The sequence below is a fragment of the Kogia breviceps genome, chromosome 19 (assembly GCF_026419965.1).
Source record: "Kogia breviceps isolate mKogBre1 chromosome 19, mKogBre1 haplotype 1, whole genome shotgun sequence".
Classification (NCBI taxonomy): domain Eukaryota; kingdom Metazoa; phylum Chordata; class Mammalia; order Artiodactyla; family Physeteridae; genus Kogia; species Kogia breviceps.
Genome location: NC_081328.1, coordinates 47,021,733 through 47,047,561, shown reverse-complemented (window position 1 = coordinate 47,047,561; position 25,829 = coordinate 47,021,733). Strand labels below are relative to the sequence as shown.

At 54.0% G+C, this 25,829-nt stretch overlaps 1 protein-coding gene across 3 annotated transcripts in view; it reads left to right on the top strand.

Annotated features, from left to right (window-relative positions):
* The window catches only part of RPTOR (regulatory associated protein of MTOR complex 1), a 337,818-nt gene that overhangs the window by 288,612 nt on the left and 23,377 nt on the right, over positions 1-25,829 (top strand). For all 3 annotated transcript variants that reach the window (XM_059048339.2, XM_059048338.2, XM_067021425.1), the window contains 10 exons: positions 763-828; positions 1,350-1,541; positions 1,879-2,019; positions 6,895-7,012; positions 7,888-8,028; positions 8,309-8,467; positions 15,433-15,551; positions 18,722-18,825; positions 19,452-19,635; positions 21,189-21,299. In XM_059048339.2, coding sequence (XP_058904322.1) covers positions 763-828; positions 1,350-1,541; positions 1,879-2,019; positions 6,895-7,012; positions 7,888-8,028; positions 8,309-8,467; positions 15,433-15,551; positions 18,722-18,825; positions 19,452-19,635; positions 21,189-21,299 — 1,335 coding nt within the window. The remainder of the gene's footprint in view (positions 1-762; positions 829-1,349; positions 1,542-1,878; positions 2,020-6,894; positions 7,013-7,887; positions 8,029-8,308; positions 8,468-15,432; positions 15,552-18,721; positions 18,826-19,451; positions 19,636-21,188; positions 21,300-25,829) is intronic.

Sequence of the window (25,829 nt, the reverse complement as noted above, 5' to 3'; positions counted from 1 at the left end):
TCAGAGAGAGGGCGACGCCAGCACATCTCAGGACCGACAGCTTCCCGTGCGCTGACCCCACCCAGACAGCCAGGAGGACCGCACTTCAGGAGGAGACGGAGCCCAGGGGACAGTAGGATGCAGGAAGCATCGGAAAGCAGACATCTGCAAACTTGTCATGTATCTAAATCAGCATCAGCTGCAAGAATAAGTAAAAGCAGTCACTCGTGAGGGGCTGACACATGAGGAGCAGTATTGGGAATCCAAGGGAGACACAGGAAATGACTAACTTTAGTCATTCTCTAAAGAATGACTGGGTACCACTAATAGTTAACATAATACTGATCTCTGAGTCAGTAGAGGCACAGAGGAGAGGAGAAAATGAGAATCGATCCGTCCACTAGAAGACCACGAGGAAGGGATAATGAAGCCAAGTTAGGGACTGTGGTCGGTCGTTTTACGACCAGGGTGATTTGCTTCCATAGGCTTGGGCAGGACGGGGAGGCCTCTGATGGAGCAGAATCAGAGAGGCCCATGCCCCTCCTGCAGCATCAGACATCAGGGACCCATCTGTCCTCTGAGAGGCCAACCCAAAACTGTCAGACGCTCTTAAAAGTGCTCTTCCTTTCTGTGGACTCAAAAGACAATAAAGCTGGCTCTCATTACTTTAATTACACACCAAGCATAATCATAAAGATTCTGGAAGGATAACTCTAGTGCTTGGGAGTGATGAGTTTCCACCATGAAAAAAGTGCAAACTAGCAGGTGACTTCTGTTTTCCAGGCTGAGCACAGGACCATGACAGCCTTCATTCTGGCTGTGATCGTTAACAGCTATAACACGGGGCAGGTGAGTGTCACGTCGCGTCCCTACCCCCGCAGGGCCTCCCTGTGGGTTGCAGAGGCGCAGCCCCGCGCTCCAGTATTTGGGGGCCAGCGGAACTGTTCTGAATGTCTGATGAAACAGTGACCTCAAAGAGGGGGTGTTGCAGGATCACACCAACCCAAGGGGCTCCATGGGAGGAGTGGGGTCCGGACCCTTTGTTTAGCCAGAGTGAATTGATATTGGTGGAATTTAAAATGAGGAAAATTGAGGGACTTCCCCAGTGGTCCAGTGGTTAAAAATCTGTGCTTCCACTGCAGGGAGCACAGGTTTGATCCCTGGTCCGGGAACTAAGATCCCACATGCCGCGCGCGCAGCATGGCCAGAAAAAAAAAAAAAAAAAAAAAAAAAAATGAGGACAATAAAGGACATCTTGTGATATGATTAAGCAAGGTTTCCCTGAGAAACGCTGGGAGCTGGGGTCCAGCCCGGCACCCCTCCCCCCTCAGTGGTCAGGGTGATGCCGTGTGTTGCCTACCTTCTCGCAGGAAGCCTGCCTCCAGGGAAACCTGATCGCCATCTGCCTGGAACAGCTCAACGATCCCCACCCCCTGCTGCGCCAGTGGGTGGCCATCTGCCTGGGCCGGATCTGGCAGAACTTTGACTCGGCCCGGTGGTGCGGGGTGAGGGACAGCGCTCACGAGAAGCTCTGCAGCCTTCTCTCCGACCCCATCCCTGAGGTGAGTCCACACCCACGGCCACTTCAGGCTAAGTGAGGTCAAGGTATGCCTGGAGACCACACAGCCAGAGAGGCCCAGCCCCGGCCCCAGACCCCTACGTCCCCGTCTGTGGGTTCCCCGGTGCCTGGTTTGGTCTCTGATGCCTACACAGCCTGTCACCTGGCCCCCAGGCAGGGCCGCCACTTACCTCTTGTTTCCCTGCTCCTGCTCATCTTCACGAGTGGAGCTGGGCCGAGAGGACCATGGACCAGACCGGGCTGCGTCAGGTCGGCTCCAGGGGCCCCGGCTAGAGCCAAACAGCCGGCCGCGGGGTGACTGCCCCCTGTCCCACCTGCAGGTGCGCTGCGCAGCAGTCTTTGCCCTCGGCACATTTGTGGGCAACTCCGCAGAGAGGACGGACCACTCCACCACCATCGACCACAATGTGGCTATGATGCTGGCCCAACTCATCAACGACGGCAGCCCGGTGGTCCGGAAGGTGCGTGGCCCCCGCCCCCAGGCAGTGCTGAGCGCCTCCAGGCCGGGCTCCCCGGGCGCCCAGGTTGAGCCATGACCCTGACCCGACCACAGCAGCGAGCACTCAGTCTCCCCCACACTGGTGTGCATCCTGCTGAGAGCAGGCTTTAAATGTTTGTTTACTACTCTCCAAAATAATGTTTCTTCACCAGATACTTGTGTGTTTGCTTCATTTAAAGGCATTTAACAGGCTGTGTCTCCTGGCAGCTTGTATAATAGGCTCCTTCCTGCCTGGGGGCAACACATACACACATCACGGAGATTCAAAAGAGCAGTAGCCACCCACAGACAGACGGAAAGGTTTGTGTAGTGTATTCCCCTCCCTGCCCCCATGTTTGTCAGCAAATGAATGGAGCAGTTCTTTGCAGTTGAAACTTTTACTTGTCTGTTTCGATGTAGAAGTACCACAATTTCTGTCCAAGATCTCACCCCCCTGTCAAAAGTTGGCCCAGAAAGGTCAACCTTCCGCCTCCCCCAGCCAAAAAGGGCCGTGGAGGGGAACCCCAATGTCTGCTGGCTGCATTCTGGGGTGGCCTTGGAGCCCTGCTCTGGGAGCAGAGACTGTTCTAGGACCAGGAGGGCAGCGTCGTTCTGTGTGTGACCTTGAGTCACCTCTCATCACCTAGAGGTGCCGGGCTGCTTCTCGGCATGTCTGAGATCCGGGTGCCAGGGAAGGGAGGTTGGGTTTGTCAGAGGTGGGTGTGGTTGTGAAGGGTATTTGTTTGGAGAGCAGACTCACTGACTTGGTGGCAGGGACGTTGTCAGAGCAAGTTCACATCAGCCAGGAAGGACTCATTCCATCTTGAGTTCCCTCAGAGAGCCGTGAACCCAGTTGCTAACATGCCAGGTTATCTAGAGAAACATTAACAATGTGGAATGATCCTGGAGGTGCCTTTTCACAGCCCTTACTTTTTTATTTTGGGTTCTCATCATTAGCATCTGTCTGAATCTGGCTTCCTTGAGTCAGTCTTCTTTTTCCCGAGTCAAATTGCCTGTATGTGGACGTCAGTGATCAAAGCAGCACATCAGCAGTATCCTTAATTGTCTGTTAAGATTCCTTTTAAAGAAAGGAAAGCTGTTTTTCAGTTCTTTCCCCAAAAAACTTTAAAAGGATGTTAATAAAAATAGAAAGAATGGGGCTTCCCTGGTGGCGCAGTAGTTGAGAGTCCGCCTGCCGATGCAGGGCACACGGGTTCGTGCCCCGGTCCAGGAAGATCCCACATGCCACAGAGTGGCTGGGGCCGTGAGCCATGGCCGCTGAGCGTGCACGTCTGGAGCCTGTGCTCCTTAACAGGAGAGGCCACAATGGTGAGAGGCCCACGTACCGCAAAAAAAAAAAAAAAAAGTTTTATGCTATACTGTAGTCTATTAAATGTGCAATAGCATTATGTCTAAAAAAAGATGTACATACATAAATTTTTTTATACCTTAATTTAAAATGCTTTATTACCCCCAGTCCATCAAGAGAGACATTGGAAGAGAGAAATTGTGTTCTATGGCAGGATCTCAAGGGGCACCTGTCTTGAAATACTTAGAGGTCTTTTTGTATAACTGAATTGCTGAGTTGTCCACCTGAAACTAACACGATATTATAAATCAACTATACTCTTTTTTCCATTTTTAAATTACATTTGGACCTTTACGAAACATATACCATCAGTCATACGACTATTCAGTAAAAATCTATTTTAGGTTTTAGAATTAGAAAATAAGACTCAAAAGTATGAAAACCACATGGGCATATATAGTAAGTGCTCACAAATGTTGGCTTTTATTATGGAAGGTTTCGTAAAGTCACATGTCTTCAATATAAAAAAGATTGCCTCTGTTGACTCCTGAACGATGAAAGCATCCTTTCCTGGGGGAGGCGATAATGACAGAGAGGGAAGGTTTTTGCTTGTTGACCTGTTTAATGAGTTTACTTGATAAAATCAAGAGTCAGTAAATTCATGTCAACCTCCCAAATTATTTTGAACTTGAGCTTGTCCAGGAAGTACATGATCCAGACTGTCCATCCAGTCAGCAAGCTGCCCACACCTCATCAAGAAGGGCCAGGCCAGGGGAGCAGGTTTGTGACCACCACCCCCCGCCCTGTTGTCACCCCACCTTTCTCAAGGGCTGACCAGTCCAGCCCTGCGCCCCTTGTCTGCAGCTTACTTGGTGCCGTCCACCTTAGCAAGGAAAGCAGGACACATTTGAATCCGTTATCTCTAGTTTACATTTATTTATTTAGTAACCGCAGACACAGAGTAGCAGTACCCGGCACCCTCCTCCCGTAACACACATCTGACTCCAGCCGAAACTGATGAACGGCGTCAGAGGGTGTTTCCCCATTGATGCCCAGGACGTCTCAGGTGGAGGCGACGGGGCAGGATGAGCTGCCAGGGCTGGAGTGCCTTCTCCCGCAGGCGAGCCCAGAGGGCATCCAGGCAGAGCAGATGTGCTCCCTTCCCCAGAACGCTGCTCTGTCATCCTGGTAGCTGAGTTGGATGCTCCATGGCCATGGGCCAAAAACAAATGTTAGCCAGTAATTCATGGTTGGAAGCGTGGAGTGGGTATGGCCCTGGGGAAAGACCTGGGAAGGCGTGTGGTCCGGCCTTCCAGGCGACCACAGAGGAGCATTAGCCGACTCTCCTCGGGCCGCGTGTGTGCCAGGCATGATGTCCCTGAATCCTGACGGCAACTCACCTAAAAAATCCAACTGTTGGGCTTCCCTGGTGGCGCAGTGGTTGAGAGTCCGCCTGCCGATGCAGGGGACACGGGTTCGTGCCCCGGTCCGGGAGGATCCCGCATGCCGTGGAGCGGCTGGGCCCGTGAGCCATGGCCGCTGGGCCTTGCGCGTCCGGAGCCTGTGCTCCGCAATGGGAGAGGCCACAACGGTGAGAGGCCCGCGTACCAAAAAAAAAAAAAAAGAAAAAAAAAAATCCAACTGTTTGTTAAAGATTATAGTGTATCTGAAAGGAAGAGGCTTCATTCATTCAGCAGATACTTATTAAGCGCTGCCAGTGTGCCAGGCCCTAGGTCACCAGGCCTCCAGAACTTGTACTTGGAGATGGGGCAGGCTGGAGATGGGACAGACCAGGGTGTGATGTGGCAGGTGGTGACCTGCTCCGAAGGAAGGCCGGGAGTGAAGGTAGAGAGTCGGGAGCCCTGGGCGAGGCATCGGCCTTTCCAGGCCAAGGGGGCAGCAGGTGCCAAAGGCCAGAGCGGGAGGCCTGCTTGGTCCGAGTGTGAGCAGGCGGCTGGAGTGTGGAGGTGGCGGGACCGCTCTGCTGGGAAAGGGAGTGAGGCTGCTGGCTGGAGGGGCTCGAGTCGCCGTGCTGATCTGCTTCCAAGGTCTGAGAATAACTCGAGCCTCGCGCCCGGCCTGCACCCCAGCCAGACATGCCTGCAGACCTCCGAGGGCTGGAGCCCACGGCCGCCGCCCAGCAGGAGGGGCTTGACCCACGGCCGCTTGACGTGGGCCTTGCACTCAGCCTCCTGTCCTCACAGCTTTCCCTGGATCAAACGGTCTGAGACCTGGGAATCTGTTTCAGGTCCAGCTGAGCCCTTTCACCAGTTCAGAGTGAAGGGAAAACCTGTGCTTTTTGAAGATGGCTCAGGCTTCACCTTCACTGGGAGGGGCCGGCGGGCAGTCCCTCGACAGCCTGTTACTCAGCACCTGTTAGACCAGGGGACCCGCTGGGTGGGCATCCGGATCTCCAGGGAGAGAGATGGGTCAGGATGATTCAATGGTCTAACTGAAGCCACCAGAGATTTCTGCTCCTGGCACAAGCCGAGGGTCCCCAGCAAGGGCTGAACAGAAAGGGGTGGGCAGCAGGTCCTGGGCAGGTCGAGTTGGGGTTTGGAGAGCACCTGGTAGACACACATGGTCAGTGGTTGGAAGGGCCAGCCTGGTACTCAGAAGTGGGACCTGAAAAGGTAGGTTTGGGAGTAAAACCCACAATGTGCCAGGGAGGCCAAGGAGTACGTAAGGCTGAGGTGAGAGAGACCCTCTCAGGAGAGAAGGGGGCGGCCGAAGAGAGGACCGGGGGCCCCATCCAAGCCCAGCTTATCAGCACCCCAGCGCAGCTCTCCTGGCCCTGGGGGTCTGGGGGATTCACGGAACAAGAAGGGGCTCTCAGACCTTGGTCTTCTGCTAAGTATTTTTCTAAAGAGTAAAATAAAGTTGTGGAAACCATTTGAACAGTGATGGGAAAAGTAGTGCAAACCGACATCCAGTTTTATTTCCCGTGACTTTTAGGATCTCCAGGTACTCAGGTCATAGCACCAAGTGCCCCAAAAGAGGTAAATTGTATTCTTCTCCTTGGACTGAGGCAACTGGCCTGAAGTCATGTAGAACTTTCCTGTTACCCTTTTGGGGGCTGAAAAGTAACTTATCTTTGAAAATTTCACATTTAGTAGAAGAGCATGCTACACTGTCCAGGGTATCCTGCCTTAATGCCCAGGGCTCAGGTAGCTCTCCACGGTGCTGACCGTGGGAAGCCGTGAGGGCTCTTCCCCATCCCGCTCTGGGGTGTCCTCACCCTGCATCCCTACAAGGCCCCAAGTCCTGCCTCTCACACCTGGTGGTCAGCAATCTCTCTACCGGGTGTCTGGAGCATCCTTCGGAGGCCATGATCTTGACCACATGACTTGTTCAGAGGTTTCTGCTCACGCCGGGGGCTCAAGAGTGCTGCGTTGAGGGGGCAGTCCCTGTCTTGGCACCAAGTGCTGTCTGTCCCACCGCCCCCTCCCCAGTGGCTCAAGCCCTCAGCTCCAGCATGTGCATCTCACTGCTATTCTGAGTTGTCTCCCAGCCCCAAGTCAGTGTTGCTGTCCTTTCTCCTCCTGGCAGGAACTGGTGGTGGCTCTGAGTCACCTTGTCGTTCAATACGAAAGCAATTTCTGCACTGTGGCCCTGCAGTTCATGGAAGAGGAGAAGAACTACCCACTGCCCTCTCCAGCCACCACAGGTACAGCCACCAGGGGTACGGCACTGAGGTGGAGCCCATGCAGCTCGCTGGCCCAGGGGACCCTGGTCAGGACTGTCAGCAGGCCCCTCGTTCTGCTAGGACCTGAGCCCATGTGTCAAGTCGGGGCCACTCAGATATCTGCAATTCCCATCTTCCCAGAAGAATAGAAAGGGCAGGAAAGGGGGCCACACTGACCCTCTGACTGTTTTCTTTCCTTTTTACCCTTTTTGGAAATCAAAGTCCTGGAAATCTTGGAGGGTAGAAAGTGCTGCCATAGGGGCTACAGGAAGGCACATTCTTCCCCTGATGAGTCCTCACGTCAGCATCACATCAGGCAGCTACTCGTCTCACATTAGTCCTTTTTACCGAATTTATATTTCATCGTCTTGAGCTGCCCCCTCCCCCAGACAGGTGTGTCTTCAGGAAAGAGGGCTTGTAATCAGCCATGAGACCACTGCTGCGTTTAGTACATCGGGGAAGGGAAACGGCTGGCGGGCCTGGGCGGGGTGGGATTGGGGAGTGGGAAGGCAGGGGGCTGAGCCAGCAGGTGGCCATCCTGGTGCCATCCTGGGCAGCGGCTGCAGGCAAGTCCAAGAGCACCTGGTATGGTTCTTGGAGAACCATGTGAGCCTCTGTAGTTGAACTCCCACAAAACGCCAAGTGTGGGTCATCGTCATCTGCTCCCATGCTCCCCTCACCCCAGTCAGGACCTTGTCCAGCTTTGTACCCCAACATACATGTGTCAGAGACCCCGCTGAGCAGAAGGGCCCTGTTGTAGCGTCACATCATCCAGGTAAAAGCCACTGTCACCTGCTGTCTGGCCGCCTCCCACCTCAGCCCACCATTAACTCTTCTCTCTCCTTCTCTCCTACCAGAGGGTGGGAGTCTGACCCCAGTGCGGGACAGCCCCTGCACCCCCAGACTGCGCTCCGTGAGCTCCTACGGAAACATCCGCGCCGTCACCACGGCTAGAAGCTTGAACAAATCTTTGCAAAACCTGAGTCTGACGGAAGAATGTAAGACCCCAGGGGCTGGGTGCTCGAGTGGGGTGGTTGTGGGTCATCTTCTGGGACCTTTTATTAGACGTTCCCTTGCCCCCTCCTGCCATCTGCTAACCTGGGCGTGAGCAGAAGTCGTGGGTCAACCCCCCGGGGTGGCCAGTGATGATCCTGCAGCCCCGCTGGGCACAGCCACTCCTGAGCCCCGCAGCACCCCCTGCCCCATGCACAGCAGCCCGGCCCCAGGGGAGATGGGGGGGTGCTGACTGACGCTCTGCCCGTGGCGGTGCCCCGCCAGCTGGCGGCTCGGTGGCCTTCTCCCCCGGGAACCTGAGCACCAGCAGCAGCGCCAGCAGCACCCTGGGCAGCCCCGAGAACGAGGAGTACGTCCTGTCCTTCGAGACCATCGACAAGATGCGCCGGGTCAGCTCCTACTCCTCCCTCAACTCCCTCATCGGTGAGTCCCACCCCTCCACTGCTCCACCTGTCCCCTCAGCACCATGGGTTCCCGCCCAGGTGGACGGTGCTGGGGCACGCTCAGTGGGAGAGTAAAGTAAACGGGCTAGGAGGAGGTGAGGAGTGGCTTGCTGTGGCAGCAGGAACCCCCCACCCTTGGTTGCTGGTCTGATCCAGGCCATCTGGATGAGCCGGCCTTGTCGCTTGGAAAGGCTGCAGAACTCCCAGTGCTGCAGAGCAGGGGGATTCTGCCCTCAGGAGACATTTGGGGTGTCACGGCCAGGGCACAGGGGGACTCCCAGCAGGCAGAGTGGCCTCCAGCGGTGCCCAGGGTCCCCCCGAGAATGTGTGTGTGAGGTCCAAGGTCAGAGCCCTGCTCCAGGAGCACAGATGGCCCTTTCCTTCTCAAGTTCCCTGGCCGGAACCCCCCCTCACCCCCACCCAGAGCCCCCTCTGTGCTTTCACCTTCAGCCAGTCCAGCAGTTTCACACTTGGCTGCCTGGAAATTGAAATTTGAGTGAAGGGTCAGCGTCGTCTCGTGTTCTGCCTTGAGTGGTGAGCCCCTGGTTCTGCTGCTGGGCTCGCTGAGTGGTGGGAATTCACCGCATGTCCTCGCTGCACAACCAACCATATCGACCCTTGTGTCACCGGTAACACACATAGGACTCAACCAGACAGCCCCTCTGCGCTTGTTCTCGTCACCCCGGTGCTTTACCAGGCCTCATCTGAAGCTTTACTTAATACTCGGAAATGCTGTAGACGCACAAAAACTTAGACTAATGTGACACACCTCCACATGTGTGTTTTGTTCCCAACTTAAGGAATTACAGATAGAGTTAAAGCGCCCAGAGCCCCTCCTGGTTCCCTGCTCAGGATCCCCGCACACTTACTCTCTGGCTGTGGATCCCCATGGACTCGTGCCCTTTCCCAGGGTTTAAATGTCATGTAAATGGCGGCACGCATCCTGTGTCCTCACTCTGCCCTGAGGGCTGTGTGTCCACACTGGTCACCTGAGTCTTGTTCGCACCCTTTCATGATCTGCTGCAATTCACTTGTCCATTCTCCTGTTAATGGACAGTAGCCTTGCTCCGATTTTTCCTTCTTTTCTCATTTTTTAAAAAGCAAATTCAGGATTTGGCCCCAGCTCCACCTCCTGCCCTCCCCCTTGCACCTGGCGGTGCTGGGCTCCTGGGTTCCTTGGCTCCTCCCCTTGGCTTCAGGGCTCCGCTTCCAGACACCTCACAGGCTGCTCCTCAGTCCAATCACAGTCCTGCTCCAGAGTCACCTTAAGTCTTCCAGGCTCCTCCCACCCCAATCCAGAATAGCCTTCTGCAGTCGCTCTGAGTCTCTCCCTCTCTGTTTGCTTTCGTCCTGAGAACTTTTCCCCAACAGACTTATGATGTAGGACCTCATTTATTTGGCTCGGTTCTATCTCTGCTCAGGGGGTCAGAGCCACGAGTGCAGGAACTTTGTCCTATCTCCTGCCACAGACCCCCACACCCCGTGCCTGGTACACAGCAGGCACCCCCATAATGTGCATGGGCGTGGGCCACAGCAGACACCCTGCAGCCTGACACACGTGGGGTCTGACAGCTCCACGTGGAGGGAGATTGACCACAAAGGGCTCTGTTCTGAGGAGGACAAGCTCCCGTGGCCCTGCTCACTCCTGTTCTGGTCAGGCTACCCCGTCTGATGTGAGCGAACAGACTCCTCGTGGTGTTAATTTGTTTGTCCCCCGATTATGATGAGGTTGAGCTCACATGTTCATTGGACTCCTGTGTTCCCACTTCTGCAGTCATTTGCAGTATTAGTTACCCTCCTATTTTGTTGGTACTATTTTTCATTAACATTCAGATCTTGGTTGTTTGCTTGTTTCCATGATAATCCCTCTACCTTAGAGCTCACACTCTCTTGGCATCACGTGACAGTGTTAGATATTTCTGACTTGCCGTTGTTGTGATCTGAAGGAGGAGGGCGGTCCAAACGTGCTTGCCAGCGGTACCTGTGAGCCTCAAGACTGGTCCTCTGCTGTCCCTAGAAAGGACTCAGTGCTCTCATTCCACAAGACGAGTCTGTCTGGGGCCCATAAAGGTCTGAATGGACTGTAAGGTCCAGAGCTGGTCGCCATGCCCCACCCCCAGCAGTATGACCCAGAAAGGGGGATCTTTTTGTCCTTGGCCCTGGGTTGGGGATGTAAGGGGTGAAGAATCGGTGTTTCTTTTGACGCCACATGGGATTGGAGGGTACAGCCCGCGCCTCCCACCCCTGCCGCCTTCCATGTCCTCCAGGGACTTGAGAGCCACACCACTGATTCCCTCCTTCACACAACACCTGACTCCTGAACATTTTTTTTACTGGAGAAAACTGAATTTTATCTGTATATGGTTCATATCTTTGGAAACTTCAGTGGGAAAGTTTCACAATGAGCCAGAGCTGGAAGGAGCGTTAAGGAGACAAAGTAGCTGTGCGCCTGAGTGTGCGCGTCCACCTGGAAACCGCGGTGCTTACATAAGTGTTTAAAATTCATAACCTATACCAAATCCCATTACTTGCAGCATTCTCCTGTTTAAAGTCAATTTTTTCTTTCATTTCAATAAAAGAACAGCAATCTCTAGCCTCTTTGACTGAATATTGCAAAAGAGGTTTTCAAAACCGTGGCAACCTAGAACGTCCATTCATTCCCATCTTCTCCCAGAAAACTAGCCCCTCCCAGGCTCCCCCTCCATCCCCACTGTCTCCAAAGCACTCAAGGTCTCACCTGCTGAGCAAGGTGCTGTCCCCCCACGGGAGCAAAGCCTGATCACGTGTTTCTCCATGTGCCTAAGCATATCTGCCCAATGTCTGTGAATCTGCACTGGGACCCAGCTCTGTCACCACCTTCCGGAATCTTCTTTGATGTCTCCCTCCGCATGTTTCTCACCCACTCAGCCATTTGGCCTGACCTCCATGTGTGTCCCCAGTCAGTCCTTTCCATTTCCGGGCCCCCCACTCCAGGACTCGGCCTTGGCTCTCACACCCTACCACCCGTCCAGAGCAGATCCCCCACAACATCAGCTCTGCACGGACCACTCTCTGGCTGACGCCTTCGCAGAAACTCATTTCCTGTAAACTCCAAGCTGTGGCCGACACTCAAGACCTTCCTTCTGAGAGCAGCCTGGCCTTCAGCATAGCCCCGCCCACTGTGCCCGCCACCCCAGGCTGGCCACTGGCCCCCGAATGAGGCCTGGACACCTCTGCCTTTATCCCACACTCCCGCACCCGCCTCTCCACACAGCAGTGCTCGCCCATTCCTCTCCACGCTGGCGTTCTGCGGCGTCTCAGGAGGCCCTCCCTGACCCATCAGACGCCTTCGTGTTGCACACTAAACCTGCGGCATCACATCGGGCCGTGAAGTTGCCATCTTGATCAACAGGTTTGGTAAAGCTGCTATTTCTTGCTCTTGTGTGTGACAGGCAGCCTCTCCTCCCTCCATTACCTGCCCTTCTATCCCTCACCTGTCCACCCGTCACCATCCTGCCCCTCATTCCCTCCCTCCCTCCGTCTCTGAGCCTCACCCCATTCCTGATGTCCAGAGGTGGGAGTGCAAAGAGTGGGGAAGGGGGGGCCCTGGTGCTTTTGTCTTACCTTGTCCCCCAGGTGAGACACAGGGGAGCCCCTTGAAAGGGTTGTGCCGACACGCCGCCCAGTCCAACCAGGGCTCTGTCCAGTAGGCGAGGGAGGAGGTGAGCAGGACCCTCCCAGAGGGGCTCAGAGTCAGGGTCACCAAGAGGGGAGATGCAGAAACCCCAGGCCCTGAGAGGTGATTCCCAGGGAGGCGCCCGGGCCCGCATCATGCGATAGAGCGTCAGGGCTGGTGACCCCTGAGACCCAGGCAACAGGTCACAAGTGACAGCTCCTGCCTCCAGGGGGCTCCACCTTCCCTCTACAAGCTGCCTTGCCAGCCCCCAGGGACTGGGGCCCAGAGTTGGCCACAAAGCTCTGAGCAGATTGTCCTGAGTCCAGTGCTATTTAGAAAGTTGTGGCCATTGCTCTGAAAAATAAATCCTAAAGCCATTAGTTATGATCTTTTATTACTTTTAGTCTAGACATGAAAATAGGCTCTCAATGCTTATGGGGAGTTTGGCAAGTGCCAGACACGGCACCCTGTCTGAGCTGGCTCAGCCCAGCGGTACCCCCCCATCCCCACAGAGGCCGCACCCGCGTTCTCGTTGTTCCAGAGGCCCAAGCTCTGTGCTGCACAGATTCAGAATGTTCCGATTTGGAGACAGCAGATGTAAAACCAGGACAGTTCACAGAACAGAGAGGCTGGGGGGTGGTGGGGCAGCCCCAGGAGATCAGTGACGTGGAGATAGCAATTCCAGGTCCCTGTTCTGTGTTTTTACAAGTAAATCGTATACCATTCACTGTGGTCAAGGACACTACAAAAATTAGATTTTTAAAAATTCCCTGTTGAATCACAAGCAGAGTGATATCGAAGTCGAAATCTTCTGCAACAGAGTCAGCAATAGTAATAAAAACTGAGATTTTGTAAAGTGAACAGTACCCCTTCCTCATTGAACAGTGCCACGCTGCACCCCTTCCTCACGTTTATACCAAAGGTGCCTTGATTAAGGCTCTTGTGGGCTCACGTGTCTGCCCTGGACCATCACCCTAGTAAGGAGGCCCCTTGGCCCCCACTGTTCCCCCCACTTCCCCACTCCCCCTGTTATCACGGGTCCGTCATTTGTAGTCAAGCAGATTTACTGTGCCCTTCACAGCCCTCTGTCACACGGGTCGGCTGCTGCCCTGATCACTCTGAGCTCAGAAACAACGGAGGGGGGAGAATTTTGCCCAGTGGCTGTGGTGAGTGTGTGGGGTCTTTCTAGAAACGTCCCATCCATGGGGCCAGTTCTCCTGTCCGAGTGAGCCACGTCCGTGAACGTGCTTCGCCTCGTTCCCCCATGCGTCATGAATTGGGACCGTCTGCAGAGTCAGTGTGGAGCGGCTTCTCCCACCTCCTCCTTTAGGGAGACAAGAAATAGCAGTGGCCTGGTGGCCCTTCACCGCAGCAGGTTCCTATGGCAGCCGATCTGCTAGGACACGAAAGCAGCTTCTAGGAAATTTCCCCGAAGAGATTCCGACTGCCTTGACAAACAGCCCTGAGAAGTTGTAAATCTGGGCAGCTTTCATGAGCCGTGGCATTTGAGAGTCAAGAGGTTTTTGTTGTGTTTCTACACTGAGTAGGGCAGAGGACAGCAGGGAGGAGAGGTGTGTGTTTTCATGTGGACTGTTCCCCAGCTCATGGTCCCCTCTGAGCGAGAGTGCATCTGCCTGACCTTATTCACCAAACAAAGGTCCAAATTTATACTAAACCCAAGTCCCTGGATGTGCCCTCCTGATTCCTGTGGGCCATGAGCTTTCAAGAGTGACTTTCCTCGCACACAGTAGGTGCTCAAACTGGTGCTGATGCACGCATGCCAAGTGAGTACCTGATGGGTCGTTGCTCTGACCATAGAACACTCTTCGCCCTCGGTGGCGGGAGATGCTTTCCAGGCCCCGCCTCTCGGAGGTTGGCCTGCGCAGGCAGCTGTGCTCCTGGAGAATTATTTAGAGGTGGCAGCAGCTGTTGGCACCTCTTCCCAGAACCAGGGTGGAAGGATAAGGCGACGGGAGTTTTTGTGAATGCTCACTGGGAGGTATTTTGTGTGTGGTGGTCCCCTGGGGAGTGCGGCCATGCCACATGCGAGTGAGGGGTTGGCCTCCTCCAGCTCCATCACCCTGTGAACAGGCGGGCATGCAACGGGCAGGTCCTGCTAACGTAGGCACCACAGTCCCTGTGGAAAGGGGGCTGGGACCCTGTCGTCTCCCGTTACGAATGAGAGGGTGTCGGGTGCGGTGAGCTAGGACTTGTCTGTAAGCATCGACGTAGGACACACACGAGAAGCTGACCTTTACTCTAAACCTTCGTCCAGTCCCTCTTCTGTGATTTGAATGTTGTATAAAACCCTTTGAACGATGGTGTCCATCAGGAAACACTGTCCTCCAGTGGCCCTTCTTGTGTTTAAATTCTTCGTAAATAGAGGGACTTTGTTAACTAGGGACTGGCTGGTCAGATGGCATGCAATCACAGCTTGCTTGAAATCCTCTTTTGCTCCCTGTCTGTCGTTGAACAAGCACTTGCTTTTCAACAAACCAACTGTCCGGCTTCCCCCAAATAAAAAGGATGCAGTGGTATATGGCAGCCTCCTCATTCAGCCGCGTGCATTCAAACTCTTCATCCTTTGGACGCTGGGCCTTGCTGTCCTCCTCTGTAAAGCCTGGGGTGATGCCTGCAGCGAGGACAGTGAGGTTAAATAGGACAGAGCCGCCTTCCCTGGGGGTGGCCTCCCATCCCTCATAAATGTTCCTTCCCTTTTCTTCGGATCCACGATTTACCCCATCTGTGTTTATGTCCCGTCTCATCTGCCTTGGCACCCAGGCACTCGGCAGGCCCTAGTGTGAAGAGCACACTCGGGAGGATGCCTGGGGAGGTCCCGGGGAGCGTGGGCAGAAGACTCAGTGAGTCACCGAGACCAGAGCAGGCCGTGAATGCAGAGGGAGGTGTGGATGGGGACTCAGCCAACATTCTCCACTCGCATGGGCCATGACAGCTCCTAGAAATCTAGGCGTTAAATCCAGTGCTGGATAGTACTCTCCAGTCAGCCAAGGCCTGAAAGGAAGTCCTGCCCTTTTCTAACTTTTCCTTCTAGAAAGATCCAGCCGCAGGAGGTGAAACTGTGTGATCAAGCCTGTTCACCACCTGGGATTTCTGACTCTCTGGGCCTCTTATCAGATAACAAAACCGGAGCTTCCTGTAACCCCAGCTCTTCTAAGTGTCCACCCCTGATGCATGGTTAGGTCTTCAGAAGAGGGAGCTACCCCAGAAGCTGCCCCAGCGTGCAGTGGCAGCTCCTTGTTATTAAAACAGCTCCCATTTCTCTTTTCTAGGAGTTTCATTCAATAGTGTTTACACTCAAATTTGGAGAGTCTTGCTACATCTGGCTGCGGATCCCTATCCAGATGTTTCCGATTTGGCTATGAAAGTGCTGAACAGCATTGCCTACAAGGTACGTGCGAAGGCCGTTCTCTGTGAAGCTCTCAGGACCCTGGTTTTCAGTTATGAATATTCAAGCAGTCCTGGCCTCACTGATGCCGGTTCCCCTCCTGCGAGGGCGGATTGAGGGCCCCCAGGCCCCCAGGCCCCCAGGAGTGCGGCTCTCCCAAGTGCCAGCTGATTCATCACAGTCACCACCGTTGCTTTAAGTGAATTCTGCCTGGGACTTAAGAGTTCCAGGTAGAATTATATTATTTATCTAGGAAGTGTGGTTTACAGAAAAATTACTTTTTAGATAAATAGAGTCACATGCTTTCATAGGTGTCCATTCTCAGTGCTCCAGCAACCAGGGGCTCTGCCTCATGCTTAGCCCAGAATTAACTGTAGACGATCCTTTGGGAAATCACCTCCTCCCACATGAATCCAGATCTTTGGTATGCAGTTAACAGGGACTTTTCTGAAATACTCCATCCCCCAAGAGAGAGCAGCCAAAAGCCTCCGTTGGTGTCCTAAACCCTGACTATGTCGAGATCCAGTTAGGAAACTCGCTGACCTCATCACCTCTGTAGGGTGTTTTCTCCGCACTGGATCAGACATTCCCGCATCCCTGTGAGGCGACGTGTTCTAGTGGAAGATCTGCAGAGTAAGAAAGCGCTAGGAGCGGGAGACAGAGGGGTCATCTTATTGAGGCCCCAGGCTCCCGTTACAGCGACCACCCCCGTTAACTGCACGGGGGCGGGGAGCACAGGTGGGGCTGTGTGTGAGTGTCGCTGCAAATCGTTTCTGTGTTTGCACTGGGCTAAGAGGATACATCTGACCTAGAATCCGACTAACAAGGTGTTTGCCACTCTCTAAAAAGTTGGCTTGTAGCCCTAATCATGACCTCCCACTGCTGCCCTTCCTCTTGTGGACTCAACACTTGTTGGGAAGGGAACTTACCTCGGGCCTTCATCAAAGCGCATCTGCTGGTCCAGTGACTCCAGTGCAGCGTCATGGAGGGAGAATGACAGGGTGTTGATGCCATGAGAACAATGGGCAAGTGTGCTCGTGGTGGTTGGGGCTCACGGTGGGGTCTTGGGGTCTCTCAGACCCACGCTCCATCCTCCTCCATATACAGCCCAAGTCTGACATCCAGCAAGCACGCCGGCGTTTCTCTGTTACCCTTTCCTAGCGGTGTGCTCTCTGTGTGAAACGGCAACTGGAACCAGCACAGAAAGGGGCCTACCTGGAGGGCGTCTCCCACAACCTGCTCGCCACCTGCTCCCGGAGCAGCCTCCATCCACACCAATCCCATGGACAGGCGGGTCTGCGTGGCCACCCCCCACTCATGCTCACCACTGCAGCACCGCTGCAGTGAATATTGGTTGCACAAATAGGAAACGTTAGGCAAAGAAGCTTCATCTAAGCCTGAAACCCTAGAATCAATCACCAGTCATGGGGCCTCCCCAACCAGTGGCATGCCCACCTCTCAGGATTTCCAGAATGGGTGCAAAACTAGAACTGTGTGCAGCAGCCGTCAGTGTGAACTGCATTAAAAAATCACGGCTGTCGTCTTTGCCCTCGAGGCTGAGACAGAACAAGCCAGGGCTGTGCCACCTCCACCCCCCGGGAAGAGCAGGGAAGCAGAGTTAGTCACCCCAGGCCCACGCACTTCTTCCCTTTTGGAACCTCCTTGGAGGGGAGCAGTCAGGGTGGGGGTCTCAGGGGAGGTCAGCACCGTGGACTCCAGCTCAGGCAGCAGCAGAGCCTCTGTGCTCAGGGAAACTTTGAAAGGTCGTGGATTCAGCCAAAGTCTGCATTTCAACCCCAAAGTTTTCTGTCTCTCCTCATCACCTCCCACTGATTTTCTAGAAATTTTGAGGAGACACATATTCGGTTTATAGTTTCTTAGCTTAAATTTCTTTTCTCCTTTTAGACCTCTTAAGGGATCATTTGGCTCTCAGGCTTTGTTGGGGTTGTGTGTGTGTGGAGGCCAAATAATTTAAATATCAGAGCAAAACAAACACAAACAATACAACTTTTATAAGTCAAAACATAAAAAACAGTTTTTATAGGCTGGTTATGATTCAGTTCTTGCTGTTTGCATTTCAAAATGAAGGATTATCTGGGAAACATTGGTATTATGTTGGTGGTTTTGTATTCTGTAATTTTCTACCTGTCAGCTGCATATAGGTATGGCCTTCCTAACTGCTGAGAGAATAAGCCAGAATTTGAGGGTCTTCTGTAAGTAACCAGTCCAGGGTTCCCCTGGAGCATCACCCCATGAAGGTCGAGGCTCCGCCCATCTCGCTGGGTGACACCCAGTCTTCGAGAACTGAGCCTGGCACCAGCTACACTCAGGCACGTGGTGGCCAACAGCCGCCATTCCTGTTCTCTTCCTGCCAGAGTGGCACGCCCTCCACAGCATCAGCCCCTTTCTGGTCCTTTCACCCTGGATGTCCAGATCCAGCAGGCCCATCCAGCTGTCCAGCACTCAAAACAGAAGTCCAGGAAAGAACCTGGCGTCAGTGGGTCCACCAGCAGCTAAGCAGTGACACCCCTGTTTGCTTATTGTCTCCTCCACCATTTTAAAAAATCACAGCAAAGCTGCTTCCCTCCTGACTGCCAGCCCAGGCTGGCACAGACCCTCTGCCGGGTAAAATGTCAAACCTGCACGTGATCATGGGAGGAAGTGCACAGACCTGGGTCTTGTCTTCATTCACAAAATGCTGTGCACCCAAGGTGCTGTTTTGAGCCTGTGCCGAAATATGACAACAAACAACTGAAGCTGAGCCTAAGCAGGCTCCTTCCCAAGTGCCAGCTCCACCCAGGGAGCTGCTCCCTCCAGGGTAGCTCCTGCCATGAGAGAGAGCCTGGAGAGCCTCTCCCAACTTCCAGACCCCCCCACTCCTCATTAGTCCCAGTGCAGTTTTGTGACAGCGTTTCGGGGCAGGGGGCGTCCTTGGAGCCTCACTGGACCAGGTGAAGACCTTCCAGAAAAGCAACAGAATATCATTTTATCTAGAGGGTGACATTTGCGGGGAAAATTTTAACTGGGACCTTCCATTCCTATGAGATTTCCTCAACCAAAAGCCCTTTTCTGTGATTTTGAAGCCACTCAAAAGCAGCCACCAACCTGTGCTTGTCTTACAGCCTCAGGTTGTCACAGTGACCCCCACCTCACTTGTCCCTTTGTTCCTTCAGGCCACAGTGAACGCCCGGCCTCAGCGCATCCTCACCACCTCTTCCCTCACTCAGTCGGCACCCGCCAGCCCCACCAACAAGGGCATCCACATCCACCAGGCAGGGTGAGTGGTGGGCAGCTGCCCTCCGGGGTCTGGGGAGGCTCCCAGCACGGCCTCCCCCCGCCTCCCCCTCCCTCTCCAGCCTGCAGGCTCTCTCTCATACCCCGACATCTTCTCATCTGAGCCCCTCCTAGAATCCTTTCCTACCTTTATCTGCACACTCGTGACAGCAAAAGTTGACCTGAACCTGACTCCATTCAGAATTTTATCAGAGAGGGTCCGTGTCTTCCAGTGAGTGACCAGCAGGATGGAACCCTCCTCTTAATCCGTGTTCACAGAGCTGTGCACTGGCTCTCAGGGGAGCAGACGTGCCCTGCACCCTCCTGGAGCCGACTCAAAGTCCTGACCGAGCTTGCCTGTGGCTGCGTTGGTTTTCAGGGGAAGATGGTTCTTAGAACCTGCAGGCAGAAGCTAGAAGGGGTCATTAATTCAGCATCAGCAGCTCAGGTTTGGAAGTCACGTTGACAAGCCATGCTATTGAGGATGGTCGGAGCTGGTGACCCTGGGCCCATTCGCCTGGGCCCATTCCCATACTGGGAGTGGGCAGTACCAGGGGAAGTTGCTTAGGGTTTGGTTTCAAAGGAGTGGGCTCTGGGTAAAACACAGTGTTTCTTTTTCCCCGACGGCAGAGGCTCCCCGCCAACATCCAGTGCAAGCAGCTCCAGCCTGACCAACGACGTGGCCAAGCAGCCGGTCAGCCGAGACCTGCCTGCAGGCCGGCCGGGCACCACAGGCCCCGTGGCGGTGCAGTACACACCCCACTCCCACCAGTTCCCCCGGACACGGAAGATGTTCGACAAGGGCCCAGACCAGGTACAGATGTGGTTTTAAACACTAACTCTCTAGTGGGCTTGGGTGCTGGGACGTTCGCTCCTGAGAGGAGAGGCATCACTTCGGGCGACGGGGTGCACGTGGCCTCGGCCTGGGTGCAGAATGCGGGATGCCATGAGCCACCAATGGCTCTGGGCTCCTCGCCCCCATGTCTGGGCAGATATCGCAGGGTGTCCCTCTTCCTCCTGCAGTCCCTTGTTCTGGGTTCACTCTTGGCAGCTTCCATGTAGCAATCAGCACAGGGGCTGATTAGCTTTTTCCCTTCTCAGTCAATAACATTTGTCTCCACTGAACGTAGCAGCTGCTCCACAGAAGTGCTTGTTCTGACAGGTTGTTTGCTTTTTCCATCAACATTCAGTTATGCCCTGTAGGTGGGTGTGGTCTCAGCCGCTAAGTTAAATGAGGCCGTTCAAGACAGGAATCGCCGTCCTTGTTGGTCAGGGTTGTGAGAACATAACAGGGTGGACACAAAAGCTGGGGCCTCGTGTCTTGTCCAGACTGCTTGCCGCTGTCCCGGCCAAGTACAAACGGTATAGCTAGGGTGTTCTGGATGCGCCAAGGACATGTCTCAGCTCACCAGTAACCAGCAGTGTTAACAGGAAGGTCACGGCAGCCTGCACCCTGACTTTGGAGCTAGATGCAGGTGTTGGGGATGGACAGGTGTCCACACCTGCCACCGGCCCCGCCCACCTGGCTTTGGAGCTGCCTGCTCCCCTCGCCTCAATGGCTAAGGAACAAAAACGGCCACAAGGCCAGGTGCCAGGTTTAGCCTCCCGGCTGGACCCTACAGGGGCAGCCAGGCAGGAGTGGTTGGGCCATGATCCGTGGGTCCTGGCCTAGCAGAGCCGCGAGGTGGCGGCAGGCAGCTGCGGTTCCCCTGTCAGGCAGGAGGTAAGACCCTATCGCTGACCCCATCTGTGGGATTTTCCACCCAGCCTGTCTCCCTGGGTAGCGGGGGCTCCTCTCTGAGGCACTTCTCATGCCCGGCCACATGCAGTGAGGCAAACCCCTGCTCTGCCATCCTGGACCCCATTGGTACCGCAGTGGGGAACAAACTGAACCACTGTCCCAGTGAGCAGAGCCACGTGTTTTAAGTTTTAATGCTTAGAAGTCACAGTTGGCCTGAGCTCTTCTGTGCTCTTATCCAGGAGCCAGAGGGTAGGCCAAGGTCCTATGTGTATGACTGGCCTGGTGGGAGCGGCGGCCCTGGGACCAGGCAGCAAAGGCCTCATGGGGCTGCAGACTCAGCACCGATGGCAAGTGTCAGGGACTCTGCAGCCCAGGCCACCTCAGCCGGCCCTGGGGGATGCTTGGCCTCTGAGCACAGACTCGGAGCCCTGTCCTGACAGTCGGAATTCCTTGGGCACCAGGACGCAGAAGTGAGGGGACCACGGAGACATTGCCCTCAGAAGCCTGACCCCTGTGCCTTGGTCTCCAGGGATGGACTGTCTGGAGCTCACAAAGAAGTTCGGGGTTGACGTGACTAACTCTGTTTCTGCCTTCTCCTCCCCTCCTCCTTTCCAAACGCCCCGAAGACCACTGACGACCCGGATGATGCTGCCGGACACAAAAGTTTCATCTCAGCCACAATGCAGACAGGGTTCTGCGACTGGAGCGCGCGGTACTTCGCCCAGCCTGTCATGAAGGTAGTGGTGTGTCGGCAGCTCTCAGGGTTTAAAGCCAGAATCCCCTGGCATGCACTGCCCCCATCTCCTCAGCAAACGCACACAGGACTCCAGAGCCCCAGCCTCAGGCCTGGGTGTCTGAACCCTTCTGCTCTTAGCTCAAGGTCTGATCGCCACTGGTTTGCTCGCTGTGACCCTCAGGGGACACATGCTGTGACTCCTAGCAGCCCAGGTGCAGTCGCGCAGGCCCTGCCCTGAGCCGTGGCCCGGGGCAGGTGCCGGCTGCACAGGGCCCTGCTGTGCCCACTGGCCTCCTGTCCCACCGAGGGTGGCTGTTGAGGGGACGCCAGATTGCTGTCATGGTAGCTGGTATTAACAGGTAAAAAACAGTAAAAGAAACAGACCTCACTTACCTGCCTTTTCCGAGCTTGCCAGTATAAAATGTGCCATTTTGTCTTGATTAGCAAGGTCATCCAGGCGGTCCCCAGGCGTCGCTTGGGCCGCTTCTGGCTTTGGGGACTGTTGGACTAAGCTAGCTGACTGGGGTAATCTGGCTTATTCTGGGACACTGCCTTCCAGGTTTGATGATGTGACATGTGTCCTTTTGCTACAGACTCAGGCCACACGTTCAGGGTGCCAGGGTGAGACAGGGCAGTGCTGTCAGAGCTGAATCTTCGTGCCCATCTTTCTGAAGGGAGTGTTACAGCGGTCCTTTTTAGTCTTTGCTGGTCTAAAGCACGTTCTTACAAAACCACCTTCCTCTTCCCTCGTAGATAACGGAATATTGAAACCTGCAGCTTATTCTTACTTTTGTATATCAAGCTACATATCCAAATAATTTCCAGGAAGAGTATTTGGACTCTATCACAGCTTTTCTCCGCCCTTCCTGTTTCCCTGTAGTGATACTGATTTTTGTCAGTTACAACACAGAATAATGGTTGTCAGTGCCTGAGGCAGGTGATAGAGTTATTTATCAAGTCCCGTTGCTGGAAAGGAGAAGCACTCTCTCAGCAAAAACTAGGATCCATGTAAATGTCCAACAGGAGGAGAATGGTTAAAAAAGGATGAAGTATTTGATACGATATTATTGGAGCTATTAAAAAATAAAGCTTTGGGGCTTCCCTGGTGGCGCAGTGGTTGAGAGTCCGCCTGCCGATGCAGGGGACACGGGTTTGTGCCCGGGTCCGGGAGGATCCCACATGCCGCGGAGCGGCTAGGCCCGTGAGCCATGGCCGCTGAGCCTGCGCGTCCGGAGCCTGTGCTCCACAGCGGGAGAGGCCACAGCAGTGAGAGGCCCGCGTGCCACGAAAATAAATAAATAAATTAATTAATTAATTAAAGCTTTGAAATTAGTAACATAAATTGCTCATGATAAAATTTCTTTAAAAGGGAAAAAAACAGGACGTAAACTGGCCACAGGATGGCCATACTTTCTACACTTAGCACGAAGTACCTTTATAATCAGGAAAAAAATATATTAAAGAAATGACCCCAAGAGTTCATTGAGGCCTGTTACAGTCAACCAAGTGTGTTGTCCACACCAGGGTCGGCCTGCTCCTGCTGACCTGTCCGCCCGCAGACAGGACATCTCGGGCTCCTCTGGCTAAGGAAGGAGGGAGTAGGCAAACACCAGAATTTGTCCCAGGAGACAGTTCATCACTGGTGCTGTAGGTAGCGAGTTGTCCTTTAGATCTGTGGTACATACCATCTGCTTGAAAGTTAAGGGGGTTTAGTCTAATAGTAATGGAAGTTCGGTTTCGTTGATACAGTCTCCTGCTTAAGGCAAGTGCGGTCAAGTGACTTGGACTCTAGGTGGTTGGTCTGCCGTCTCACTGAAACGGCAGTGACTGTAAGTCTCGGAAGCTACTTGGTGGGGTGCTGAGCAGCTGTCCTTGAAGTCTCCAGGGATGCCAGTTCTCAGTCATCTACCTGTGGGGAGAAGTGGCATAGGTAATCCAAAACACGTTTCTCTTAAACTTAGAAGTGAACTTGACTTTTCCCTAAGGATTTGCTTTCCTTTCCTCAGCACCGAGTACTCAGACTCAGAGTGCAGGTGCCCTCCAGGAGCGCACGTCAGCTGACCGCGGGGGGCGGCTCCGCAGGCGAGGGCTGCGGTTTGTGGGGACCTCTACTTACTTGTTTACGTGTTTCACTCAGATGCAGACCCACAGCCACCGCTGGAAAAGGCGAAACAAAGCTGCAGGGACACAGAACAGAGGGCAGGGTGTTGGGCTGGGGCTGGGGGGAGGGCTTGACTACAGAGGGCACGTGGCAGTTTGAGGTGTGGGGGACTGTTCAACATGCTCACTGTGGTGGTGGTTACATACTGTGTCCAAAAGGGTGAAATTTAATGCACGTGAACTGTATCTTGGTCACCCTGATGCTTTACGAGAAGTGTGGCCTGGTGATGAAAAGGCCCATATTTGGCTATCAGTACCTGCAGTGAACTCTGATCTGCACTTCAGAGCTTTTTCCTTGGCAGTCAGTGGTCTTCACCCCTTAGATGTCGTGCCCAGAGGTGGCGGGTTGAACCGGGTCAGGCTGCAGCCGGTGCACACTGCTGACCTCCTGTTATTGTTTGGGGAGGGTGTTTGTTATTAAATGACAAACAAACAAAGTTAAATGAGAGGCAAGCGCAGAGGTACTCTGTCCTGCCACAGAACTCGCTTTGTTTCTGGTGGGAACCCAGGGAGCTCGGTGTCTGAGAATTTAGCATTGACATCATGAGCCTTCCCCAGGAGTCATGCTGCTATCCTGATAGTCACGTGCCTGTCATGAATTTTATCCCGTGCACTTGAACCTCTTTAAATTCAGAGGCATTGAGGGTAAGACCTAGCCCTGTGATTCACAAATTCATCATATGAGAACCTGCTCCACGTGGAAATGCCCGCCCTCAGGCTTCTGCAGACCCTCTGGTCTTCCTTTGTTCCCAAGCCCAGGCTGCCCCAGTGACAGGCGAGGAGCAAGGGGGACACCCTCACCAGCCATCAGCCGCCAGCTCCTCGGGAGGCTTCAGGAGGCTTCAGCACCGTAATTGGTGTCTGTTTGAGGAGAAGCCAGGAGGTGTTAGGAATCCGAGGAGTGTCGTGATCCTAATCATGTAACACTATTTCCCACACCCACATCCCTCCAGCTGTGCTTAGAGGAAAGCACAGCCTGGGTCTGGGCTTTTGTTTAGTCAGAAGCTTTTGTTCAGCCTGCAGAGCCATGGGGGGAGGGGAGGAGCTCATGAGCGGATGATTAAGAAAGGCTGAGTGGGAAATCGTCTGTCTGGTCCCTCCGTCCATCCTTGTCCATCCCGGCCGGCCAATGCCGGCTGCTTCTCATGGCCTCCTCTGCTCTCTTGTCCTCTCCTCGTCTCTCTCCACCCTCTCCTCCCACACTGTCCCACTGCTCTACGCCCCTGCTTGTCCTAGTGCTTCATGGCAATTATCCCTAAGACGATGAGTGCACTGGTTCCTGGGCTGCGGTTTAGTTTAGTTCCGTTCTGCAAGTCCTTCTCTGAGCTCAGCAGAGCCTGTATGCCCGAGGGACCGCTCCCGGGAGCGCCACGCTCTGCTGCTTAGGACTCAGCCCAGGGCAGTGATGCCCGGCTGTGCCGTGGAGGTCAGCCTGTCTGTGGCCCCAGGGCACATGTGGCTGCACTCCCATGCACAGCTGCCTCCTGTCCCCCTTCCTTCCTCCCGCCTGCCCCCACCATGGGGAGTACAATCCAGAACTTCATGCCTGCCTGTCCCACTCCCTTCCTGCTTGCCTAGACCCTTCCTCTAATTTATTCCCGCAGAAACGAGAGATTCATTCAGGTGCAGTCTCAGTCTTTTCATGTGGGGTTTTCTTATTATTATTCTACGTTGTTGGTTATTTGTTATTTGTTTTCAAATAATCTCTGGATTGTCATGAAACAAAACCAACTCGTAAAAACCCACCATCTATCCCAAGTACCTTCGTGGGGTTATGTCTACAGCACTAACTGTGCTCTGGAGGCTCTGGGTGACTTTTCTTCGGTTGTCTCCGTGTCAGGATATCTTTGCTGTTTTGCTGGGTGTAGTTTTGTGATTTTTAAGAGAAAAAAGACAGGAGTGTAGCAGTGAAATGCTGGAACACAGAGGCCTCAGCACCTGTGCACAGGGACGAGGTGAGGTTTGGGGTTGTTCATTTGTGATCAGAGATAACACACGAGCATTCTAGGAGAAGACACGAAAGTGCTCCATGACCATTTCATGTAATAACTGCCTAAAACGCGTGCTGAACTCCTCTCCGTGTAGACGTTACCTCATTTCTCAGCCACACTTACACACAGGCACGAGCACGTGACCACGTTCACCGTCCTTCATCCTGATGCTTTCTCCAGGATGAATATGGGCTCTTTCTGCCTGTGTGGTGTTACCTGGCTGAGTACAAGGCTGGTTAACTCAGCCAAGAGGAAGTAGGGTTTTTCCTAGTTTATTTGATTCCTTTTGTATTTGGGGATTTTACAGCTGTTTTCAAGCAGGGAACCAGAGTTAGCCAGATTGACTATGTGATTAAGGAGCTACATCTTTTTTACATGAC